This window comes from Ammodytes marinus (genome assembly GCF_949987685.1).
Source record: "Ammodytes marinus genome assembly, chromosome: 14".
Lineage (NCBI taxonomy): Eukaryota > Metazoa > Chordata > Actinopteri > Uranoscopiformes > Ammodytidae > Ammodytes > Ammodytes marinus.
In genome coordinates this window covers 7,393,353-7,417,943 of record NC_137218.1, presented here as the reverse complement: position 1 = coordinate 7,417,943, position 24,591 = coordinate 7,393,353, and the positions used below count along the sequence as shown (strand labels likewise).

At 39.6% G+C, this 24,591-nt stretch overlaps 1 protein-coding gene across 1 annotated transcript in view; it reads left to right on the top strand.

Moving 5' to 3' along the window:
* LOC307260910 (polypeptide N-acetylgalactosaminyltransferase 10-like) overlaps positions 1-22,105 on the top strand; it is a gene marked incomplete at its 5' end in the record, with an annotated part of 55,263 nt that extends 33,158 nt beyond the window's left edge. The window contains 9 exons of the mRNA XM_080041277.1: positions 4,719-4,904; positions 5,876-6,059; positions 9,653-9,770; positions 14,409-14,516; positions 15,896-16,117; positions 18,106-18,222; positions 20,260-20,409; positions 21,495-21,686; positions 21,986-22,105. Coding sequence (XP_079897403.1) covers positions 4,719-4,904; positions 5,876-6,059; positions 9,653-9,770; positions 14,409-14,516; positions 15,896-16,117; positions 18,106-18,222; positions 20,260-20,409; positions 21,495-21,659 — 1,250 coding nt within the window. The 3' untranslated portion in view covers positions 21,660-21,686; positions 21,986-22,105. The remainder of the gene's footprint in view (positions 1-4,718; positions 4,905-5,875; positions 6,060-9,652; positions 9,771-14,408; positions 14,517-15,895; positions 16,118-18,105; positions 18,223-20,259; positions 20,410-21,494; positions 21,687-21,985) is intronic.
* Positions 22,106-24,591: the final 2,486 nt, after the last annotated feature.

Below are 24,591 nucleotides of genomic sequence, written 5' to 3'. Positions count from 1 at the left end.
CAGAAGCGCACAGTGGAAAACCTTTTCAAAGGCGGGGAAGGCAATCAGATGTTTTTGCCCCCACAGGCCATCAGGGCCAAGGTTCAAGGTTACTTTATTCCTACCCGTGGGTAGATTTGGTTTGAAGCGAGGTAAAAACAACTGTAACATCAAACTAAAAAAAAAAACAGCTGTGTAACCCATCCACTTTTCAAAAGATGGTCCATTCACTTTTTTTAAATTCACCTTTTCTAATTTTTATTTAAACTTGAATGGAGACACATTTTATTGAATTTTTTTTAAAGATCTTGTGTCACATAAAACTGCAAATAACCTGCTCGGACCTTGATGGAGAATATTTTTCAATATGCTTTTAAAACCAGTTTAGAAGTTAGAAGCTTTTCGAGCTTCTTTGTATTCAGATTCTGGTGGAAGCTGGTCTGTAACATTTTGTAATTATTTTACAGTAGCAGGTGAACGTTAGCACACTATAATTACCAAGTAAGATGTCCACGTGCTATCTGTATGTACTGTACAGAGAGCACTTGTTAAAAAAATTTTTTTTGGGATTTATTGTGTTTTTTATCTGCCTAGATCGTAGTGGGACAATGATGTGGTTTGGAGAAACTTTATTCATGTTATGTCAACTTTTTAGAACATCTTGAATTAACAGATTTTGATTTCTTCAGGATTGCATTTCCACCTTTTGCGGATGCTGCAGTTTCCTCTGGCTCTATCAACCTGTAACCTTGCAGCTGTGTGTAAAGCTGGATTGATACTTGGCGGCAGTCCCTTCATATACAGAATATTTCCCTTTTTATATTTGATAAGGGCGATTGTGGGCCCCCCAGACCTGCCAGAGGACACAGTAAATTGCTACAACAAACTCAGTCACTCCCCGAAGAACCCTGTTTTTTAACGATAGCAGCAAAAATTCAAGTTGGCGCAGGAAAAAAAATATTGATAGAGTGCTCTGGAGTTCACAAGGGCATTGGAATATTTTTTGCTGAGGGAATAAACAAGCAGCTCCAGCCATTGGTGTTGAGCCAGAGAATCTTGGGAGAGCTCAGTCCACCATGCTGTATCCACTGTGTATCCAGGCTGATGTCATTTTTCTTCATGCTTTAAGGGAGAATGTTGCTAGTGATACTTGTGGTTAAAACATATGTGTGCATATTTGATTATCTGCTAGTTTGTGGTCCCCCTCAGACAGGAAGCCCAGTTGTAATCCCAAACGGTCCATGTCACATTTAAATGTAAAGGCCCAGCCATGTAATGGCTATGAATATGAAGGCTACATACATCATTATTCAACAATATAGACCTGTTTGAGAAAAATATTTACAATCACAGAAAAAAGGTCTCGAAAGCTTGTTATTGTATTTAAAAAATAAATAAATTGTCATTACTCTTCCTCCTCTCGTTAAATTCAATTTGTAGTCAAAGCAAATGAAGACACATTAGCTTTGCGTCTATATTAATTTTACATTGACATTAATAAGCCTATATTTGTAGTCCACATAATTGTAGCTGACATATAGCTAAGAGGGACATTTTGCAGTTACGCATGCTTTTGATGTCTTCAATTTTGTGAATGGACTACTCCTTCAAACACTCCAGTCAAAGGGGTTACGGTTTCACTTCACTGGACATGCATCAAAGTGAGACATAACACATTTCATCAATGACATCTTAAATGCACATAGACATTTTGTAAAGAGCCCGAGGCCTGCAGCCGGACCTTTCATCTGCTAACCGCTAATACATGTTAGAGTATAGGGCCCCATGTGAGGAGATGAAAGCAGGCCAGGCAGCTACAGCAACGTCCACGGGAGAAACCAGTGAGTGACAGACAGGGGCAGGGAGGCAGACAAACAGAACAAGAGATGGATGGTATAGTCAGGGTTGTTCCTGCATAGAGAAATTGTTGTTGGCCCCCCAAAGAGGTTTTATCCAGAAACAAGAAAAATCAACGCTATAAGAGAATAAAAACAGCTGTTTCAAAAATACCTCTTCAACTTTGTTCCTTGTTCAGCCTAATTCAACCCATATTGATTGCAGTTGCTGTGGTGTGGATCATTTATAAATAATCACATTATTTAATAGGTACAATATAAAATAAATATTTTGACAAAATAAAATATTTTTTAACCAGTTTTACTAGTTGGGGTTTCATGTCCTCAAACATAAAGGAAATTATTTCTATTTTAATAAAATGGTAAGAAATTAACAGAACATAAGATACCACTGACTTGTTGTCGTGTTACACCAACCAAATGCCCATTCTGAGCCAGGAAAAGCAGTGATAGTGAGAATACAGGTAGCTATAGTCTTGTCTGTGCAGAATAAAAGTCCTGGATTTATATCAACAAACGGGTGTGTGATGGTTCACATTCTAATAAAGACTAATGTGTTTGCCGACATCAGCACGCTCTCATTAGCATGATTAATTGCCTCCTTGCTATCGGTTAACATTATGAGCTGTATTCCAATTTATTCAGCGAAAATGAACCAATCGTAATTAAATGCTATGATCTTGCCTCTCCTTACTCCCCCACCCACACAAGCTCTTTTCACACACATGGGCAAATACATTGTTCTTTAATTCACTTTGCCTTGATCCCTGTCATTAGCAGGATGAGGTAAGATTCAGTTTGTGTGGGTGGAGTGTTTATAAAGAAAGAGCCAGAGTCAGGCTAGTAATGGTCAGTTTTAAAAGGGTTGATTTATTACAAGAGCTGAGAGGGCCTTGCATTTTCCACGCAGTTTGGCCATGACCTAAGGAAGCCCCTCCGCCCTTGTGGCAATGTCACACTTTACAGCGTATGTATGGGGCGGCTGCTGGGCAACAAAATAAACCCATCAATCGGAAATAAAGATGGCTGACCTTCACTGGAATCAGAGAGAATCTTGAAAGGAGACACGCAGACGTCAAATAATATCTCAAAATATGTGATGGATAGAAGGATGGAGGGATTGGATTTGGGATTTGCTTTTGATGTGGTTATATAGAGGGAGATGGCAAGAGAGATAAATACAACAAAGATTGATAGCTTTGAACAGCATCACACATACTCAGCACAGATAAGGTGTGTGGGAGAGTTGGTTATTTGCAGAATACATCACTGAATTGCGGCCTTGTTTCAGTGTCCAACTCCAAACCTGCATCGTCATGCAGCACAGTGGACACTGTGGGTTACAAACAATGGATGTAAAACAACTGAATACAGCAGCAGATGTAGTCCTATGTTCCTGGTTGTTTTTTTTGTTTGTTTGTTTTTCTCGCTGAAATAGTTTTTTTTTTGTTTTTTTTTATAAAAGCTTCAACCACAAAGAATAATTTGGAAGTAAGGGGAGAAAGAAAACTATTAAGGATGGAAGGATGGAAATAGCTGTTATTTCTGCATTTCCCTACACTCAAAATCATTAAAAACAATTACTTTTCCAACTTGCTGCAGGTCGCCTGCATGTACTGTATATACCCAAAAAGTAACACTTCAGGGAATTTTTTTCCTTCTGTTTCTCTTACTTCTGTCAACTTCAGCTCAGTACGGTTTGCACTTGCCATGAAAGTAAATACAGTTTCCAACGGAGGAAGTTAAAAGGTCAACAACTGTAACGTCTCTCAGCCTCTTTCTCTCTCTCTCTCTCTCTCTCTCTCTATCTCCCTCTCTCTCCATCTCTGCTTCTGTCAGCATGCAGTATTGTGGCTTTTTGAAAAGAAGCTGTCAAAGTTCTATTTCATGTTTTTTTTTTTCGACTGCTTCAGTAACGCTTTCTATTCCAAGAAGGTTTAAAAATCCTTTTTCACATTGACACATTGGTATTTCGAGTTGAGATACCCGACCCAACTGCCATCACTACCTATATGGGCTTTTAGCTCAACTATGCCAACAATATTGGACTGAAACCACTTCTCACACGTTTTCACTTTTTTTCTTCTCCACCAAGGTCTAGGACAAAAACAAAATTCTTCAAAGACATATCTCAAGTCTTTTATAATATATATAATAATGAAGCCTTCCCTCCATTCAAGGCCATTTGTCTGTTGGGTTGTTATGTGCTTTTGTTGATGTAGTCTTACAGTTTGGCTAGAAAGAGGCCTGCAATATTCATTGTTGGGAGATAGGTAATCATTTTAGACTGTTACGAGAATTACTTTATCTTGTATATTTGTTTCAAATACAAGCATTCTCCATTAGGAAAATTGGTAATTTAAGTCTCCAGATAATAGATTATCAACTATAAGTCTAAAAATAAAATATTCTAGTTTGTTTGTTTTTCTTTGTTTGTATTTTTTTCCTTCTTAAAACATTTCCCCATGTTATGCTCATGCGGTCATTGAATCTGTCTGGTGCTGTTACATTAATACAATTGATTTTCATCAAAAAATAAATAAAGTAAACCAGTCAGGGACCACTTGTTGTAAAACACTACCTCTTCACAGAACTATGGCACTGATGATCCATCTTCCCTATCCCTCTCCCCTACCATCTCTGAGCACCTTAAGGTATAGGCACAGGCAGATGTCTTGTTTGATTGCAATTGCTAATAGTTCAGTTTTCTTTTGATGTTTTTTTCTAAAATATGTGTTGGTGAGGATTAGCCATTTGTGGCCAACTTTCTGAAGCGGCACTTTTTCATGTCATGTACAGCTTAATGTACCTGATGACAATGACATCAATACAGTTTTATATCCACCATTCTAAATACTGCTGTCCCTGTCTCCATCTCTGCAGAGCACCTAAAGTTGGCGCTAGAGGAGTACATGGTGCGGCTGCCAAAGGTTCGCATCATGAGGAACAAGAAGAGGGAGGGGCTTATCAGGACTCGCCTGCTGGGAGCTGGCGCCGCTAAAGGAGAAGTCATCACATTCCTGGACTCCCACTGTGAGGCCAACGTCAACTGGCTGCCTCCTCTGCTGGGTGAGACACACACACACACACACACACACACACACACACACACACACACACACACACACACACACACACACACACACACACACACACACACACACACACCTACACAGCTCACCCCTACTGTGAAACTGAGGGACTCATCTTCCACCTCATGCACTTGCTCTCACTTTCTCAATTACCTTTTTTTCTATTTCTATTAAGGACACATGTTCACAATTCTCTTTCCCAGCATGGCTCATAGAACCATTCCACTACAAACCTCATGACCCATGTTACCTCTACGTCAGTGTGTTCCCACAGCACTTGTGTGAGCAGAATGTGTGTCTGACTGCCAGTGCGTAAAATAAACAGACGGCCTTTGTGTTCAATGTGTTGGGTCTTGGGAAATATGAATAACTTTCAAAGAGATGGTGCGAAAGCGGCGACAACACGAATAATAAAATGTAATCCGAGTGGTTTACATCATGTGCGGTACATGATAACACTGTTACAACACTATAGTAATCTGTAATAATAATAATAAAAAAATAAAAAAAGATATGACCACACAGAATGACAGAACAGTCCTTAATCCCAATGCCATGTAGTCAAAGAAACGGCAAGAACATGTGTTTCTGTGGAGCGGGAGTAAGTGGCATTAACACAATGGTTCCCTTATCTTCATTGAAGGGCAGTGCACAAACAGACAAGCACAACCATACATTAATGCACTTACTTACTCTCCTACCACTCTAGATGAGGGACACACTCTTACACACGACACACAGACATACGTAAACAAACAAACAGCTCTTGAGTGCTGTAACGGTAAGGCCTTGTTTGTGTGTTTGCTTTGCTTCTTCTTCATTGGAAAGCTTTTACAACTGAACCAAACATTAACCATCTGCCCGCCACTCTCTTTCTCTCTATCTCTCTCCCTCTTCCTCCCTCTCTCCCTCCCTCCTTCCCTCTCTCTACTTCCCTCTCTCTCTCAGACCAAATTGTCCAGAACAGGAAGATCATTGTGTGTCCAATGATTGACGTGATAGACCACGACAACTTTGGCTATGACACTCAGGCGGGGGACGCCATGCGAGGGGCGTTTGACTGGGAGATGTACTACAAACGGATACCCATCCCTCCAGAGCTGCAGAGGGATGACCCTAGTCAACCTTTTGAGTGAGTGACAACACACTTAACTTAAATGATACTGTCTCTTTAAGTGTTTTTTTTATTACATTCGAACAAAGATGGAATCTACACATTGTACAGTTGACATAAATGTTGACATTAAGTGAGGATTACCAATTATGCCTTTTTTTCCTTAAAGGTTTTATCTTAAATAGCACCAGTTTTTTTGGAAGGAAATGACAGAATGTCAGTTTATGAAGCTGGGTTGACTTAAAAGGCGGTATCTTTTTGTTCTGCTCTAGTGGTGCAATTTGGCATAATTTTCCCTTCAGCCCCACTGGTCTGTTAAAAGCTTCTGTACTTTGTCTTGACGCTTCTGGTGTTGTTTTTTTTTCGTGTAAAGAGCCTCCATTAACCAACATCATAATAACTGTCCTGGTCTGACAGGACAATGTTTGCTAGAAGTGATGCTAGTTGGTTCAATGCACACTAGCTAGGACATACAGTGTTACATTGTTGCACGTTTTCCCGAGCAGACATCAGGTGTGATGTGCAGAGAGAAGTTGTTATGCTGCAGCTCTGGGGAGCATTTTTGATCAAACTGCTGCTTTTCTTGTGAGTTGAGACGTGTTGAATTGGATATAATAATAAGATGGTGATGTATTTGTCAGTGCATATGGGCTTACATAGACAACATAGTTATGTGTATTTTGGCATCTATGATATCTTTTGATATGGTGATGCACGAAACCATGAAAGATCAAGGAATAATGTAGGGTGTACAACCATATCAAATGCTACAAGTGTGTTAGGAGTGGTACAGCTGTGTTCAAATATATTAACAAGAGAAGTACAGAGAGAAGTACAGAGTTTTTATTTTTTTTAATCACTGCAAGATTCAATTTACCCCTTTTACCCCCTTGGAGAAAGAAAAATGCAGAAACCTGGCAGATATCACCATGGGACCCGTATCCGTGCTCCCTGCTCGTAAGGCGTGGGAAACCCCAGAGTGTTTCTCTAGCGCTGACAGGACAGTTAGCTGTGTTTGCCTATAAGTGATCCTCCTGGGGGACAAATTTGGCGAGAGCAGCAACACACTACCCCCTGGCTGGCTGCCTGCCTCCGACTTCTACCTGATGAAAAAGCTTGTAACGATGACAACCTGCCGCAAGTGTGTGCTGTGATGTTTCAGCCATGAAGAATCGCATCAAACCAATGGAATTTTGATTGATGGCTATGCGATCAGGGTGACATGAATCATGTTGAAGGAAGGCATGTGGTGGAGAAAAAGTTGAGGTTCCTCGTAAGAACTAGACATTATTTGTGATTCTCTGCACCTGTTCTGCCTCAGGTGTGTGTCAGCTACAATCAGGTACAGCAACACAACACAATAGCTAACAAGCCCCCTGCACTCAGCATGACAGAGCGTGTCACAGCAGGCAGAAGCCACACTGCTCAGCGGTGGGCTAATTGGTTTTTCCTACTGTTCAGAGCATCTTCCAACATATGGTGAGAAATAGTGCCAACCACAAGTACATGAACCCTGACTTACTTACGTCTGTGTCTCTGCGTATTGTTCTTTTTTCACTTATTCTGACTTTGTCTTTTAGTCATTTGAAGTTGTTTTATTCCTCCAGTAATAATAATACTAAGATAAACTTAAAGGTGGGCATAGTGATTATGGAGAATGTTTGTTGACAAATCAAACTTTTGTCATAATCAGTGATTATCTCCTCACGATCGGCTACCTGTCCATACTCTTTCTGACTAAAAAATCTGGTGATAATAGCCAGGCTCTGTAAACAGGCATGTTGCTAGCTACGTTGGACGCTCCTTCGTTTAATTTCCCGTTTACATAACCTAGGCTTTGTATTAACAACAGATTTTTTTCTTCAGTGCACACACAGTTTGGACAAGTAGTGGATTGTGAGGTGATGTTCACTGATTTTGACAACAAAGTGATTTTGACAACAACCTTTAATATATGCAGCACTTTTCAAGACAAAGTTGAAGTTGCCTTTGAGTGTACTGTAGCTGTTTTTAAGCTTGAAGTTACTGCAAGTACAGTGGATTCCAACCGAGACCCCAGAGTCAAAAAAATAAATACATGCAAATATAAAAATGAAAAAAAACTCCCAAACTCCTCTCCTCCAGCACTCCTTTGATCCATATTCTCAGTGTGTTTCAAACAACCATTGCTTTGGCAGCAGTCACATGATGCAGCAGTGCGACAGAGAAGCCATGACTATACACAGCTTTTCAATGGAGAGAAACACCATGGTGAACATATTGAAGATACATTATAGAAATACATCATCATTTTTTTTTTGTAAAATTAGAAACTGTGTTTGATTGAGCCCATATTTAACAGTAATAAATCATAATAGTAATTTATCTGTTTTGTGCTTCACATTTGGAAATCAATGATTCCCTGGTTAAAGTAGCAACTGTACATTGGATAGAAAAGACCGTTGATGTGATGTTTTTTACTTGACGATTTTAATTGGAAACATTCATAGCTCTTTGTCCTTGTTATATATAAACAAAATATTTTAAAATGTCCTGTACACGACTCTGTAGAAAACAAACTAAATGATACTATTTTTCATCTATCTTTGATTACACACAGGCACATTTGACTTTATTTCAATGTCACATGCACAATGAAGTATAACCTAGAAAATGAAACGGTATTGATAACGGCCAAGGACGAAATCCCTGAGAAATATATAATTTCTCTTTTTTTCTGTGCGTCTGTGTACAAGTATCCAACTGTTGTAAGGTGTAGAGATTTGAGCGGCCTCACTCGCAGAGAATAAGTAGGAGTAGGGCAGACAGTGAACGAATATTACAATAAACCCAGTCTGTAGCCTGACCATGTTGAAACGAAAGAGTGATTCAATCATAAGAGTTGCAACAATGTCACCAATCTTTCTTCAGTACCTTGTACGGTTTCTGCGCGTGTGCACGGAGGCTCTGAATCATGAACACTGATTAATCCTTTGGAGGAAAAAATGAAAATGTTTGTGTTTGAGTTTTTAAATTGACCTTAAACTCACATTGACTAGACAGTACACACTGTGGTTTACTCCAAACTGCATATGCACCTTTGTCATACAAACCTTGTGAAACTGCTTCTCCTGGTTCAAGGATACAAGGGATATAAAAAAAATAAAACTCACAATCGATATGTTTGTCTCCTTCTATTCCTTTATTGATGTTTAACAAAACTGTCCTCTTGTTGACATTTTGAAGTTTTAGTTTATTTTTTAGAGATGAGGATTTTTCTCTCTCTCTCTCTCTTCTCTCTCTCTCTCTCTCTCTCTCTCTCTCTCTCTCTCTCTCTCTCTCTCTCTCTCTTTGTTCCTTCAACTCCAGCCATGTGATCTAGAGCTGAAGGATTTGGTTAGTTGTTGTAGCAGTCGTGAGAATAGAGCATGACTGAATAAATCTTTCATTGTTTTAAGATGTTTTCTGTGACAGGGGAGGACTGGAAAGTGACGCTGCATGCAAATTTAATTTTTTTTCGGGTACAGCTGTTGTACAAAATGTACTGCGAGTAGTAAGTGTGTGTGTGTGTGTGTGTGTGTGTGTGTGTGTGTGTGTGTGTGTGTGTGTGTGTGTGTGTTTATTTCCCTCAGGTCACCGGTGATGGCAGGTGGACTGTTTGCTGTGGACAGGAAGTGGTTCTGGGAGCTGGGAGGATATGACACGGGCCTGGAGATATGGGGAGGAGAACAGTACGAGATCTCCTTCAAGGTAAAAAAAGATAGATAGATAGATAGATAGATAGATAGATAGATAGATAGATAGATAGATAGATAGATAGATAGATAGATAGATACGTTATTGACCCCGAAGGGAATTCTGATACTATTAGAATGTGTCCCCTCGGAAATGAATGTTGTTTCCAAGCGATGGCATCATCTTTTTGTCACTTCAGGGTTCAGTCACATTTATGATGAAAGCTTTATGTGTCTGTTCACTCTAAGATTTGATTGGTTTCCAAAAAAGAACAAGGTGTGTGTCTTGCCTTTGAGAGTCCTGCTCCCTTTCTAATGTTCCCCCTTTTCAATTTCATTGGAATGTCCCTCTGGCCGCTCTTTCGACCTCATTTTAACTCACAAAGAAAGCATTAAAATCCCCGGTAGCCAGGTATTCACATTTTTAGTTCAGACGGGAGGCAGTTTGAGAAAATGGGGGCAGGATGTTCATGGTAACCCTTTTCCTTCTCTACTAGCGTCTAATTCAGCAAAAATATTTCTGTGAGCAGGTTCTCGCTATCAACCAAAATGACTTACAACGGCTGAAAGATGAAGATGCTTTGTGGAAACATACTGATTTAAATGCATGAACATCAAATGGTTGGCGTTATTAACAATTGCAATGTGATTTCCATTGTTTTTCATTCCATCCCATGCCTACTTGAAACCAGCTCATGGACAGTGTTGTATAGCTGATGTCTGAGCTTTATATTTCGGGTGGCATGAGAGAAGAATGTTTCCCAATGTCCATCAAAAAATCCTGCTTAAGAGATTCTTGCTTATTTGCTCTATATTTTAACTAAAGGGACTATTCCTGTTTTGATGTCTGCTTACTTCAGAAGCCAGCATTGTTTTTTTAAGCCATATCTATCCTGAACCAATTTGTTTGTGTGCCATTAATACACTTTGCCCAACCTTAGCCTGATACAGCAGTGGCAGTTCAGATGAATTATGTTTAAACATAAACAATGTTATTGGACGACACTGAGAAGTGACAGTAGTGATGATAGATCAAATGCTCATATAGGTAATTTCAGAAACAACAAACAACATTGTGTGGTTACGATGCCAGTTGTTATTGTTGCAGGTTCAGACAACATCCACTAAGTTGAACTAAAGGCTCAGGAACCCTCTTCTCTCTACCTCCCAACATATTTTGTGATTTTGCAAACCTTTTTTCAGCAAGGGGAATTCAAATTCAAGCACTGCAAAGGCCTGATAACACATACAACACATAATGCCTAGTGTTGCCGTGCTTGGCTTCAACAGTTGATACCTGGGGAAAAAAAAAACAGAATTCAATTCATGCATCAGAGGCACCTAACAACACTATTGTACTCTGTGAGCCATGTGAGGAGTGTAATTCTACCTTAACGCTTGACTATACACCATAAACCTGTGTATTTAAACCCAACAGAAAGTGACGGTTTCTTATATTTCAAGCTGTGAAGGTGAAATGAATAATAGGCCTAATCTGACATCAGTCATGACCCATGGCAAAACCTCTTATGTTTAAATAGCTTTTTGAGGCTTTTCGTGTATTTAAAAAAAAAGTAATTACTAGAGATAATGTCCCACACCAAGGTTATTATTTTGGCCAAGATTATCACACTATTAGATTTTTGCTATCAGCACATGTCACGCTGTGCCCCTTAAGTCTGCTTTATGGCCCTCCGATATTCAATTTGGTTTCCTCTCTTTTTTTATTAAGATCCCCATTAGCTGATACAGTGCAGAAGAGTGCAGTCTCCCGAGGTGAGGAGATTAACAGGCTCTCATGCTAATCCCTACTACCAAACTGCCAGGCCCTACTCGCATGTTGAAACACAATCGCTTCATTCACTGTTAATCTAAAGCCCCCATCCCGGTCACACTAGTATGGGAACATTGAGCCTTTCCAGCTCACACAGTGCAATAATGACAGTATATACAGGCACACAGAGGCAGTATGACCTCACATGCCGAGAAAGAGGCTATATATATAATATATATTATAGTTATATAATATCGCTCCGGCAGATTGGAGTTTCAGTTATTCACACATTTCCGAATACAGAAATAATGAAACCACCGTGGATGGGGCGAGAAAAAGTAGTTATTCAGAGTAAAAGTTTGTTAACTGGCCTACAGTTGGCAGAGGAAATATTTCTTCTAAGCATTACAAACTAGACTAGGCTATGTGATGGGGTTTTTTTCTTGCTAAGACACCTTCAAAACGTTTATGCTGGCCAAATAACTCATACCGGTACTTTATATAAGGAATGACGTGTAGTTATTTATGCACCCTGCATGATAGCAACTTTTTCCTGCATTGACCTCTGCTTCAGTTGTCAAACAAGGCGCCAACAAAAAGCACTGGGTCGGTCCATTCAAAATTACGACAGAGCCTGTGATTATCTTTTAGGCATAATGTTGTTTTTTTTAAATCCACATTAAATGTAGTTATACTGGCCTGTGGTTCCAAGTCATTATTCATGTAGAGGAACAAACACAGTAGATATGCAGTATGAAATGCTGCATATGCTGAACTGTGTGCACATATGTTTTATTTATTCAAAGACAATAATAGAGACAACTCAACCGTTAGTGGCACTTTCCGTCAATGCAGGCTTTTGTCTTGCAGAAGCATTATGTGTTATTCATGCAGTTGGAGTGAATTTCGTAGTGTCTCTGTTTCTCCGTTAAGTTGATGTGAGTTGGTTGACTTGGTTTTGGTCGGGCATGCTGAATGCTTTAGTGGTTCTAATGTGGGTTGGCACTTGAAGTGATTCGCATGATGTGGCGAGTTGTTTTGTAACAATACAAACGTAATTCAAGTGAGTGAGAAAGGTTTGAAAGAGAAACCAGACAAGACTTGCGAGTTTTAGTACGTTTATTTTCTTTCTTCATTTGAATGTCTTTGCCGAAAAATACATTTTGAATTTGTACATTTAGAAATAAGGCGGGCAGAGTTCTATATTTTTTGTTATTATTCTTTTTCACTTCCCTATCTGTGGCGTTCATATCTAACCCAATATGTTCCATCTAGAGACCAAAGAGTTTGAAAACAGGTCACATATATTTATAATGAGTTATCTAGTCTTTACGAGGAGCAAACATATAAGACAGAGTTTTAGTGCCTCGCATAGGATTTAATGCTGGAAGAAAATAAGAAGGTCACCGGACATTATGGATCCAAATCTGGGGACCATGAATCCCTTATTACATTACTCAGTGTAATGACTGTAAATGAGCTTAAATGCACTGAAGTTAACCTGAAGTTAAGAATAGGTGGTACAAACCTAAACACTGTAAAATATGTATTTCATATCCCATTATTCCTTTCAATGTACTTGGACTCCCTGCAGCGTTGGCCTGCCTCGAACATTCAGATAACAAACGTTCTGATTTACATATTAAGGAAACTGCGTTGGAGCCCTACACTTTTTCTTTTCTCCCCATACTCGTTTGTTTCCGTGTTTAAAATCCAGCTTTTCATTTCCCCACGTTTCATTGTGCCATTGTATCAAGAACAAAACCTTTTTTCCACCTCACTAGCTGTCTCTAATTCTCTCTTTCTTGCTCATCCTTTCATTGCCTCCTTTTTCTTTCCAAGGATTTATTTTCAACAATGAGAGCCAAGACAGAGAATAATCATTGTTGTCTTCATAATGGTTGGAGGAGTACATTTTGGAGCCACTGCTGGATTTATCTGTCATAATGCGATAGACAAGGGGAAGGGAAAAGAAACAAGATAATAATGCTGTAAGGGAAGGGGTTTGTTTTGGCTTAAGACAAGCCCTTTAAGGTGCTTAAAACATGTTCAATATCGCATTGTATAATTGTAACATTACAAAAAACAGACAGCACACATTGCTTCCTTGAAAAGGGTCTGCATTTTTCTCATTCATACTCATTATGTCATAAAGTGTGTGTACAAAGCCGTATGACAAGAGATGTGTCACCTGTGTGTTTTTTCAATGACAATCATGTGTTCTTTTTTTTCTTGTGTCTTTTTTATTTATTTATAATGTGTTCCCATGTGTCTACCTTCTAGTTTAAATTTAAAATTTGTTATACTTTACAATTTTTTTTTACTGATTGTCCTTTGCTGAGGTTTTTGAAATGAAATAAGATAACATAATTCATACGGTTACTTTCTTTATGAATGCATGTTGATACTAAAAGAAAAACAAATGTTATAAAAAAAAACAGAAAAGCTTTCGCATGTAGCTCTTTTTTTTCCCAGTGGCCATTGTCTCTCCGTTACCAAGACAATGTAAACGCTGTGATGAGATACTGTACCGATGACGTAACCCATCTGCTTGGGTCAACCCGGCCGACCATTATATCATTATATCATTTTCTCCATCTTCTCTTCTTCCTCCACTATACTGCCATTACGTTGTTATGGCCTCTCCCTCTGGACTACACTCCTCTCTCCTCTTTAAGTCTCATAGGATTGACAGAAAGGCCGTTAGAAGCCCTGTGTACTTCAAGCCTCTTTCTTCTTCTTTACCCTCGGTGTCCGGCCCTATCTCCTTGATCGTCTCCTACCAAAACATTCAGTCTTTGAATGTTAAGATGGACAAAGAGCCCGACTTAGATCAATCAGATGAAAGAGCTTCCTCTCTCTACCTGTGTGCCTCTGTAGGTGTGGATGTGTGGTGGTCGTATGGAGGACATCCCTTGCTCCAGGGTAGGACACATCTATAGGAAGTATGTCCCCTACAAGGTCCCTGGTGGCATCAGCTTGGCAAAGGTAATTCTTCACACTGTGCACCTCCACGGTTCTTGACAAAAATACAGTACAGCAGATCAAGTCACAATCTTTTACCATATAACAGTGTGATAAAGGGCTCAGGGTTCAGTGTCAGTACAATGCTCTCACAGCACCTCTGTTATATCGGAGTTACAACACAGCAATGAACTACATTAGTCATCGGTATGATTGATAGCAGAGCTACGCTAAGCATTGTGGGTCTGTAATGGCTGTTTAGCTTGTCCCTGATTACGTCATCGGCGGTTGTTCTTTCAGACTTGAAGAGAGCTTATCCAGAACCACAGAACACATTATACAATAGTCCACAATGAGTAGTACTAACAATGTAGTAAATTGGTTTTACATAATTGGGGTTTAATTGAGTCTTATTTCACTCGTCAGTGGGGTTTCTTGATTAGACAAAAAATAAGTGAAAGAAAAACTAATTATCATTTTCCAAAAATCACAGCAGCAAAACATATTTGACCTTAATTAGAATTCTGCAATATCAAACCCAGAGCTTTTTCAGCATTTGAATTACAGTCACATGTAATTCACAAAAACACTACAAAGCATACTTTCTTTTGTGTTTTTATGTCTTATTCTAAGAAATCCTCTTTCTTCTCCATGCGTGAGAGAACTTTACAGTCGGCTCAGCCTCCACTAAGAAAAGACCACCAGACCATATGAAGCATATTCACGTTCTACTACTTATAGGCTTTGTAGCTGTTATTGTGAATAATGAGCATATGTTTCTTTCTTCCTTTTGTTCTTCATATTACCACCAAAGAGTGAGCAATTGTCTAAAAGTGCTAAATCATCTGGGATGTAGCCCAACACTTTTCATTATGTATGCCACTGCTGCAGCCTGTAACTTGGCTCAGTATGCAACTGAAAGGCACCAATTGTTTTCAATTTGTTATTCTGACCGAAAGTCTTTAAAGGGGACCACAGTGAACATTTACATAATCACACTATTTCCCTGCAAATATTTGAAATGACTGTTCTCATTATCATGGATATACCTCCTTATTTCTTCTTTTTATTATAAGAACAAACCATCTGAAACCAATCTACCATACTAACAGCAGTGTATGCAAATGTCTGTTCCAAAATATCATCTTCACTGCCAGGTAGGCTACTGTGGGATTTTGTGGGTGTCTGTGAGCCTATTTGTGAGAGGCTCACAGACATTCTTGGAGACTTTGGACGTCTGCTAAGAAAAACAGGCTGCGTAGTGAATGAATATAACAACTCTCTCTCTCTCTCTCTCTCTCTCTCTCTCTCTCTCTCTCTCTCTCTCTCTCTCTCTCTCTCTCTCTCTCTCTCTCTCTCTCTCTCTCTCTCTCTCTCTCTCTCTCTCTCTCTCTCTCTCCCAGAACCTTAAGCGTGTGGCGGAGGTGTGGATGGACGAGTACGCCGAGTACGTGTACCAGCGCCGGCCCGAGTACCGCCACCTGTCTGCCGGAGACATGACGGCCCAGAAGGAGCTGAGGAGCCGCCTCAACTGCAAGAACTTCAAGTGGTTCATGAGCGAGGTGGCCTGGGACCTGCCCAAACACTACCCACCGGTGGAGCCTCCTGCTGCAGCCTGGGGAGAGGTAAGGGCTGATCTATGAAGTTGCTTTGATAAAACCTGGAGTCAGTAGATTGCTGTTTTTTTTTGGTAAAAATCTGTGAATATCCCCTCCTGATCTGCTACCTGTCCATACTGCGTGTGAGCTGAAAAATTGGGTGTTAATAAACAGCCTATAGGCTCTTTAAACAGGCATGCTGCTAGCTACGGTGGGCCCCCTTTGTTTGCATACCCATTTAAAGAGCCTAGGCTGCGTATTATCACCAGATTATTTTCAGCGCAAACACAGTGCGGACAAGAAAGAGATATGCACTGATTTTGAGAAAAAGTGATTTTCAAAAAGCGTTCTCCAGAATGACTGACTCCATATTTACTTGTAGGGGAAATCGGTCATTGGATAATAAAGTAACAAACTCCCACCCACTGTCAGCATTAACGTGTTATTAATATAAATGCACATATGTAAGTTGTCCATGACTGATTACGGTCTTCCACAGTCCATGAATGCTGCTGCTGTTCAAAATATATGTGTGTATTTTAGCTGCCCTTTACGGTCTGTTTCACACTGCGTTGCTAGAATGCTGAGGACACATTTCCATTGTACGTAATGAAATGGATGATAAAGTGTGCGGAATATTGTTACTTAGCTAAACATTAAAACATTGTTTTTAACCTTTTATCAAAAATGTCAATGGCTCCCACTACATTTTGTAATGCCTAAAAGTCTCCTTTATCAACTCTGGCTCTTTGAAAGCGAAAAAATAGCCTGAAATGAGTGTTTCCACCATGAATACACTTAGCACTTAGTGAGCTCATAATGGATATGTTCATGATACAATCATGGAAGTACAGCATGTACAAATCTGTGAACCACTTCCTTTACTTAATTCAGGAGTATGCATGGGTTCCGCAAGATCATGAATAAAATGCTAATACCAATCAGTTCAGAATAAACTTGAAGTGGCACTCAAAGACAAACTAATGGCAGGCAAAATGACATATGATATAACCAAAAATCTCTATATTTCAAGAAATGGAGCAGTGAGCACGGGAGGCTAGTTATGACTACAATGGCCTATCTTTTTTTACTTTGATATATTTTTTTATACATTGTTAAAAGTACTATGTCGATCATTATAGATAGAAAAGCTGTGGCTATGGCCTCAGCTAATGTAGATCCCAATACATCAAAAGTTACAACAGTTGGACTGTGCAAATGTAAATTGGGTTTAGGAATGTCTACAAAGCTGGACACTTCAGGAACACATGTGTATGATGAATGGAATGGGCTGTGGCGTCGTCTGTATGTAGCACAAACACTGCATGGTGCTATAACGTTAGCTGGGTACAAAGGTGACCATCCCAATGCACACACCATGTTCAAATTCTTAAGGGCTTTTGTAATATTAAGAGGCATAACTGCTAGTCCTTTTGGGTGTTATCCAAGTTGAAAGCAGAGGGAATGTGCATTGGGCTGGAGATGGGGATTTGCAAAATTCCCAATGGTAGCAATGGACTAGAAAAACAATGATGAAATATATTTGCAATAACAGGATTTCTTTGCCCTCTTCTCTTGCATACTGCAGGGCATCCTAGGTGCACACTCAGGGGCCAAACCATAAAAAAACTCAAACTGCTTTTGGTACAAATGGCAAACTGACAACACTGAGTCCTTTTGAAGTGTAGGCACACTGCATTCAGTTGTGTGCGAAAATAAAGAGGTGCGATCAAATCATTGTTGACCCAGGCATTTATAAGATTGGCTATAAACTATAATAGTGTCATTTTATGCAGAGGCCGAGTCAGTTTTACCCCCATGGCATTTTTATAGGTTGTAAACTGACAAGAAATGTAGACAAAGCGGGGCCTCAATACACATGATCTGTAATAAACTGGTATTTCAATGTAGGACCGAGGGCCCTAAAACTAGTAATTATATAAACCAATATGTGATGGGATCTGTGCTATGACTGTGTTTTTGTGACTCCATGTAAATTTTTTTGTGTTTTATAGATACGGAACATGGGTAGCGGTTTGTGTATGGAGATCAAACACTTTGTGTCCGGGAGCCCCATCCGCATGGACAGCTGTGTGAAAGGGAGGGGGGAGATCAGCTGGAGTCACGGACAGGTGATGGTCGTTCATTACATTGTTCTCTTGTAAAATGTCTCAATCTCCTGACCTGGTTTTTATAAGCTGTCTTGGAAGCGCTGCACTGCTCATGTTCTATCAGACACATGAACACGCTCAAGCAGGGGGCTAATGGTTAGCTTAGCACATTGTCCTAGTGTTTCAGAAATGTTCATTGTAGGGGCAGCACAGTTTTGCATGTGCAGTGGAGAGACAGGCCTGGGTGTTTTTTCTGTAGGTGTTTTTTGTTAAAAAAAATCCTTAACAAATGGATTGCCTTTGTGTGCAGACATTTATGGACGAGCAGATGGCTCCTAATGAATTGTTTTAGGATTCTACTTTGTGTCATATAATGCCCCCTCATAGCGTGCACATATGCAAAACATTACAGTACATAAACAATTCAATCATGTTAACATATTCTTGCTAAGCCTCATATTTTTTCATCTAAGCAGAGATGCGTAAAAATGATAATCTAATTGTATAAGTCAAGTGACTCATTATACTCTGTCTCTCTCTGTGCTGCAAATCAATTTCAGACTCTGTATTAGAACTATTTGAAATGGCACCGTCTCCATCAAATAAAATAAGAATTCCCATTATGTGAAAAGCACTTGACAATCATTAAGGATTTGTAGGGCAATCAGCTCTGAGCAGGTGCATATGTGGAACTCCTAATCAGAGCCGGCCCAAGCCTTCAGGGGGCCCTAAGCGAAATATGATTAGGGGGCCCCCCTCCAATGTTAGCGCTGCTGAAACTATAGATGTTTGTTAAATATCATTCACACACCCAGTGTTTTCCGCTAGTGCCTCCACTGTGCGGCTGTGCGAAAGTTTTAGACAGCCGAGATTGAGACCCTCCTAGGGGGGTCCGGGGGTATGCCCCCCCCGGGAGATTTTTTTAACCTTTTTAAAGTGAAATGCATGAATCTGGTGCACTTTGAGAGGAAAATTAAGAGGCTAAATCTGAGAAATTTTGTGTGAACAAATAATTTGGAGACACTGGGTCAGATGAATTAGAAGCTATTGAAGAAGGACACATGGATTTTCCATAAAAATATTAATATAAAATAAAATATTATGGAGGGTCCTCTGGGATGGGCTTGGAGCTCTTTTTCTTTCACTGTACATATTTCTCTGTAATATAGTGAATGCATTTAAATGCAGTGTGAGGAACTAAGCAGAAGAACTCTGTTGTCCAGCTACTGTATCTTTTTTTCCACAGACAAGGCTGAAATAGGCTATAGACTATACACAGTGTATGGGCAACTGAGGGCAGCCCCATTTCCAATTGTTTTTAAATAAACTCAATACACACTGTGCATGGATGTGAACGTGACATGATCAGATAATTTTGGATTTCCTCCCAGATGAACTGATTACATTTTTAGGCTATTAATTATCTAGACCAAAACATTGTATTCCTTTTTTTGTATGATAACTGACATTTGCATAATGTGATGTTAATATCAAACACACAAACTAGAAAACTGGTTTTCGGCCAGGTTTTTATACCAGTGAGTCTTTTTGTTAAAATGATCCACTCGAACACCCAGTTCAACTGTGTGGAATAGATCTAAAAAAAATATTAAAACAATTGTATTTTCCCCTCTCCGTTTGCAGAAAAATTCATGTGCACACGTCATTATTTTTGAAAATGTCTCCGTTCACACGACAACACACAAAACGATTGAAAACGCTGACATAATCGGGCCAGTCTAGAAAACATTGCTAATGTGTCTCGTCAAACACCATAGAAGAAGAATTTGGGCATGTGCATGAAGTGTCTTCTTGAGCTGGGGTGGCACTGGCTCAGTAGATGTAAACCATAATTGCCATGAGCAAATTGAGTTCGCCTGAGTTTCTCGAAACCTCCGATTTCCCTGTCCCAATTTTTGTGGTTACCCTTCTGGAAAAATGTTACCATTACAAATTGGAAAATCTGCTATACCCAAAATCAATTGCAATCTAGAGGGTTTTTACCACCTGTATACAAGATATTACACACTATCCTCACACCCTCACTTTGACGCGCAGGTCTTGACGTTTGGCTGGAGGGAGGACATCAGGGTGGGTGACCCCATGCACACGAGGAAGGTCTGCTTTGACGCTGTCTCCCACAACAGCCTGGTCACTCTCTATGACTGTCACGGCATGAAGGGAAACCAGCTGTGGCGCTACAGAGAGGTACGGCAGATCTGTCAAAACATCGTATTAAATTCATATGAGGGGACATTGAAGGATACGTAAATAAAAGTTGTTACCTGCCACTGATTCACTATATAAGAGATACAATTACTTTATGTGTAAAGTGGTAGTTGAGTAAACAAACCGACAGTATTTTTCCGTCTTTTTTAATGCTTTGCTTTGGTATTATTTAGTGCAGCTTTACTATTTTGGTTCAATCTTTACAGCATTCATCAACTTGTGTAGCTGTTGGTTGTGTAAATAAAAAAAACTGTTTTTAAATCTCAACTTTATGAGATGATATATACTAAAATCCAAGGTAAACAGTAATAATAATAGTTACAAGAACAAGTTTCAGTAGATGTAGCAATGGCTACAAATATTTCAACGTAATAGCTAACTGAGGAAACCATGATCGAAGTCATGGTTTTTGGCATATTAATAGGTTGATTTACTATAATGTGAGGGCTAACCTTTGGACTGTCACTGTATAGAGCACAGTATAAAGAGCTACAGCATGTTTTTCTTGCACTTAAGGCTGTCGGCAAGGTTGCACTATATGCACCATTATCAGGGCTGAGGTACAGAAATCCTATCCTTTTGAAACTGTTTGCTTTTAAAGGATTGGAAGAAGAAAAAATAGAAGTGCTATATCGTATTGAATATAAGATACCTTCCTTTCAAAGCTTGTTTGTGCAAGAAGGAAACAAACATCTGGGTCATCTTGGCTAGAACACCACAGAACAAAATGTATAAAAAAATTGTTTATGATGGGATAACTTTTTTTTGTCCTTCAATGAAACACTTAACTAGCTGTTGGCCTGGCTCTTTCCATCCACTGTAGGACAGCGATTTTGTATAAAACAAATAAAAAAAGACAAATAATATGGAATTAAGGCAATAAACACTAAACCTTTTACATTAACACATTTGCCCTGTGGCAAAATAATGCGATGCAAAGTATTTGTAGTCCTTTTCACCAAAATGCCCAACTAATTGTATGAAGAGAAATATATGCCCTGTGTAAACGTTTACAACATACCTTTTTAAAATATGGTATCTCTGTACTACCTTCTGTCATCCAGGATAAGAGTCTGTATCACCCCGTCAGTAACAGCTGTATCGACAGCGGACCAAACGAGCGGCGGATCTTCATGAACACGTGTGACCCCTCCTCTCTCAGCCAGCAGTGGCTGTTTGAGAGAACCAACGCCACCGTGCTGGAGCACTTTAACCGGGGAACCAACTGAGGTCAACTGATGACCATATTTGATCAGGTTAATAGTACAATAACTTCTTTCTACCCTTTTTGTCAGAATCTAAACATTGTCAATTGCATAGTTCTGAATATCAAAGTTTTATTTCTTCTAATCGACAAAACACATGCGAGAAACAAAATCAAAAGATTAATTGAGACAGAATCATTAATGTTTTTTGGTGTTTTTGTGGGATTTGTTGTTGAAAAAAAATCATCAGCCACCCTTATTCTCATAACTGTGAAATATGATCCTGTCTAAGCACAAACCATATTATTGGATAGTCTGTAAATTGTTTTCTTTGGTTCATTATTGTCCAGTTAAGATTGGAAGTTACAAAGGACTAAGATGCTGCTTCAGAGACATTCCTCGTGGTACATCACAGATCCAGTGTGCCGGCTGAGAGCTGAAGATCTGGTTGGACCACAAACGACAACAACATCCAGAATACAATCATACAGTCTCAGCTTGTGATAGGGAAAGAGGTAAGCACACGCAGGTCTGAGCATTGATGCCACCAACAGTCAGGCAATCTACTATGAACCCAGTTAGAAATGCAGAAACAAAAAAAAAATGATTTATTCTCTGTATTCTGCCTTTCCCTAGGGTAGAAAAACCACGATGAAAATTGATTGTCCAGTGGAGACCCAGAAGACACAGAGCTCAGAGTTTGGACTTCAAGAATTTCCTGGAATCAAAAATCTGCAAAGATGCTCCCTTCTATCATTGCCTGTTTAAGACCGTCAGACACAAACTCTGCTCTTGTTGCCTTAACAGTTCCAACAATGGAACTATGTTCCCTATGTTTTCATCCAAAGTACCAAAACAAGCAGTTTTGACATACTGTGTGTAGGATGTGTTTGCAGGCATTATGCAATGAGAACTGGAAAAATTGCTTCACATCTTCTGATTTTTTTTCTCTCTCCTGCACAGTGTACAAATGCATTACAAGAATATGCCTTTTTATCGACAAGTGTAAATATAAATATATATTTTCCTACTGAGAAATAAAGTGACAAAATGACCATCTACCGTCTATGTCCAACTCTATCTGAAAATGCACGTTGTGTGAGCAGTATGTTACCTGCAAATTGTAAAAGTCCTCAGAAGCCTAAAGGGGAAGAAAAAATAACGGATATACATATACTAAATCAGATAATGTTTCTCCTACTGGGATATATTACAGGGAAGGGAAACCGATACAGCTTTCCGTGTCAGTTAACAAACATTACCTGAAAATCATATCCATGCTTCTTACATGTTAGGCCTAGGTAAAATACCTGCTGTGATTGTTATATCAATGGTCCCCAAAGTACAGTATGTATCCAAGTGACGATTTGTATGGGTCGGTTTTGAAATGAATTTTTATCTACTGGATGGATTATCACATTTTGCTAAGATAGTCAAAGTCCAAAGAGGATACGTTGTCTTGACTGTGATCATCCCCTTTCATCTAGTATGTTCTGCAGATTCATACATTTGGTTCTGATTCAAATGTTCCAACTATCAGTTGATTTAACATGAGATTTCATTCTGAAGATTCCTGTTCTTCACAAATGTAACAACGTATCAGTTGACAATGTGGAAAGAGTTGCTCACAGTGATGAACCAACAGGGAGACACCTGCTAAATCTGAGGCCCCTTTCAGTTTATCTGAGCAGTTCAAGGAATTGTAGCTTTCTGCTATGGTGCCATCGTAGCAGTTAGCGGTTTTGTTTGTGGATTTCAGGCAGCTCTAGCTTAAACGCCACCATCCCTGCTCTCACAGCTCAGTGTGCCTGACTCAACCTGACCCGATCAACTTATTGTCTGACAGGAAACGGCTTATTAGCTCTGGGAAAATACATCTCAAGACTGCCTGACCGTCTGCCTGGTTGTTTCTCATCTGATCGTATCGCTGTACACCAACAGCTGCAACTCCAGTCATCAGTCAGTCAAGCTTTTCTAAAAGTTTGCAGGTTTGCAGATGACACCATTCTGATCAGGCTTATCTCATTTGGGGGATGGGTTTGCCTACATGTGGGATATTGATCATGTGGTGACCTGGTGAAGAGAGAACAACCTGTATCTTAAATGTTCTAAACAGTGTAAATGGTCCTATGCTGCCCTATATGTGACATCCCCCAGTCGGAAGTCAGTTCCTGGGCACAGTCATCATCCAGGATCTCAATTTGGAGCTGAACAACTTTCTCCTTCATCAATAAAGCTCAGTCGAGGATGTACTTTTCCCAAGCAGCTGAGAAAGTTTAACCTGCCAAAGACAATGATGGTGCACTTTTGCTCCTCCATCATGGAATCCTATTCGATCACCGTTGCTGCCACTGCCAAGGACAAGGGCGGACTGCAGTGCATTATTCGCTCTGCTGAGAAGGTGAAGGCTGCAATCTGCCATCCCTCCAGGACCTGTTCGTCTCCAGGACCCTGAGGAGTGTAGTAAAGATTGTTCCCTGACCTTTCTCATGCCGCTCACAAACTCTTTCAGACACTAAACCCTCTGGCAGGGGGATGCAGTCCATCAGGACCAAAACCCCACGACACACTAACCATTTGTTTACTCAATGCAACAGGCCTAATCCAAAAAATCTTGGTGCCTCATTGTTAATTTTGTATCCCCTGGAACGGACATTTCACGATACATTAACGTACATCTTTAAAAACTGGTAACATTTACCAATTCAACTCAATGCTGTACAATTGTAGAGGTTTACTCTTTAAAGAACGGTTGCATTCATTACATTTGTATTTTTTGTATTGTAAATAAAAAAATGTATTTATGTTCTTTGACTTTTTTTTTACGTATGTTCTCTCTGTTGTGTCTATTGTATGTTTATTTTGTATTCAATAAAAGTAAAACTTACAAAAACCTGCACATGAAGCTAACATTTCCCAACAAAGGACACTAACTGCGGAGGTGTAAAGATCACCT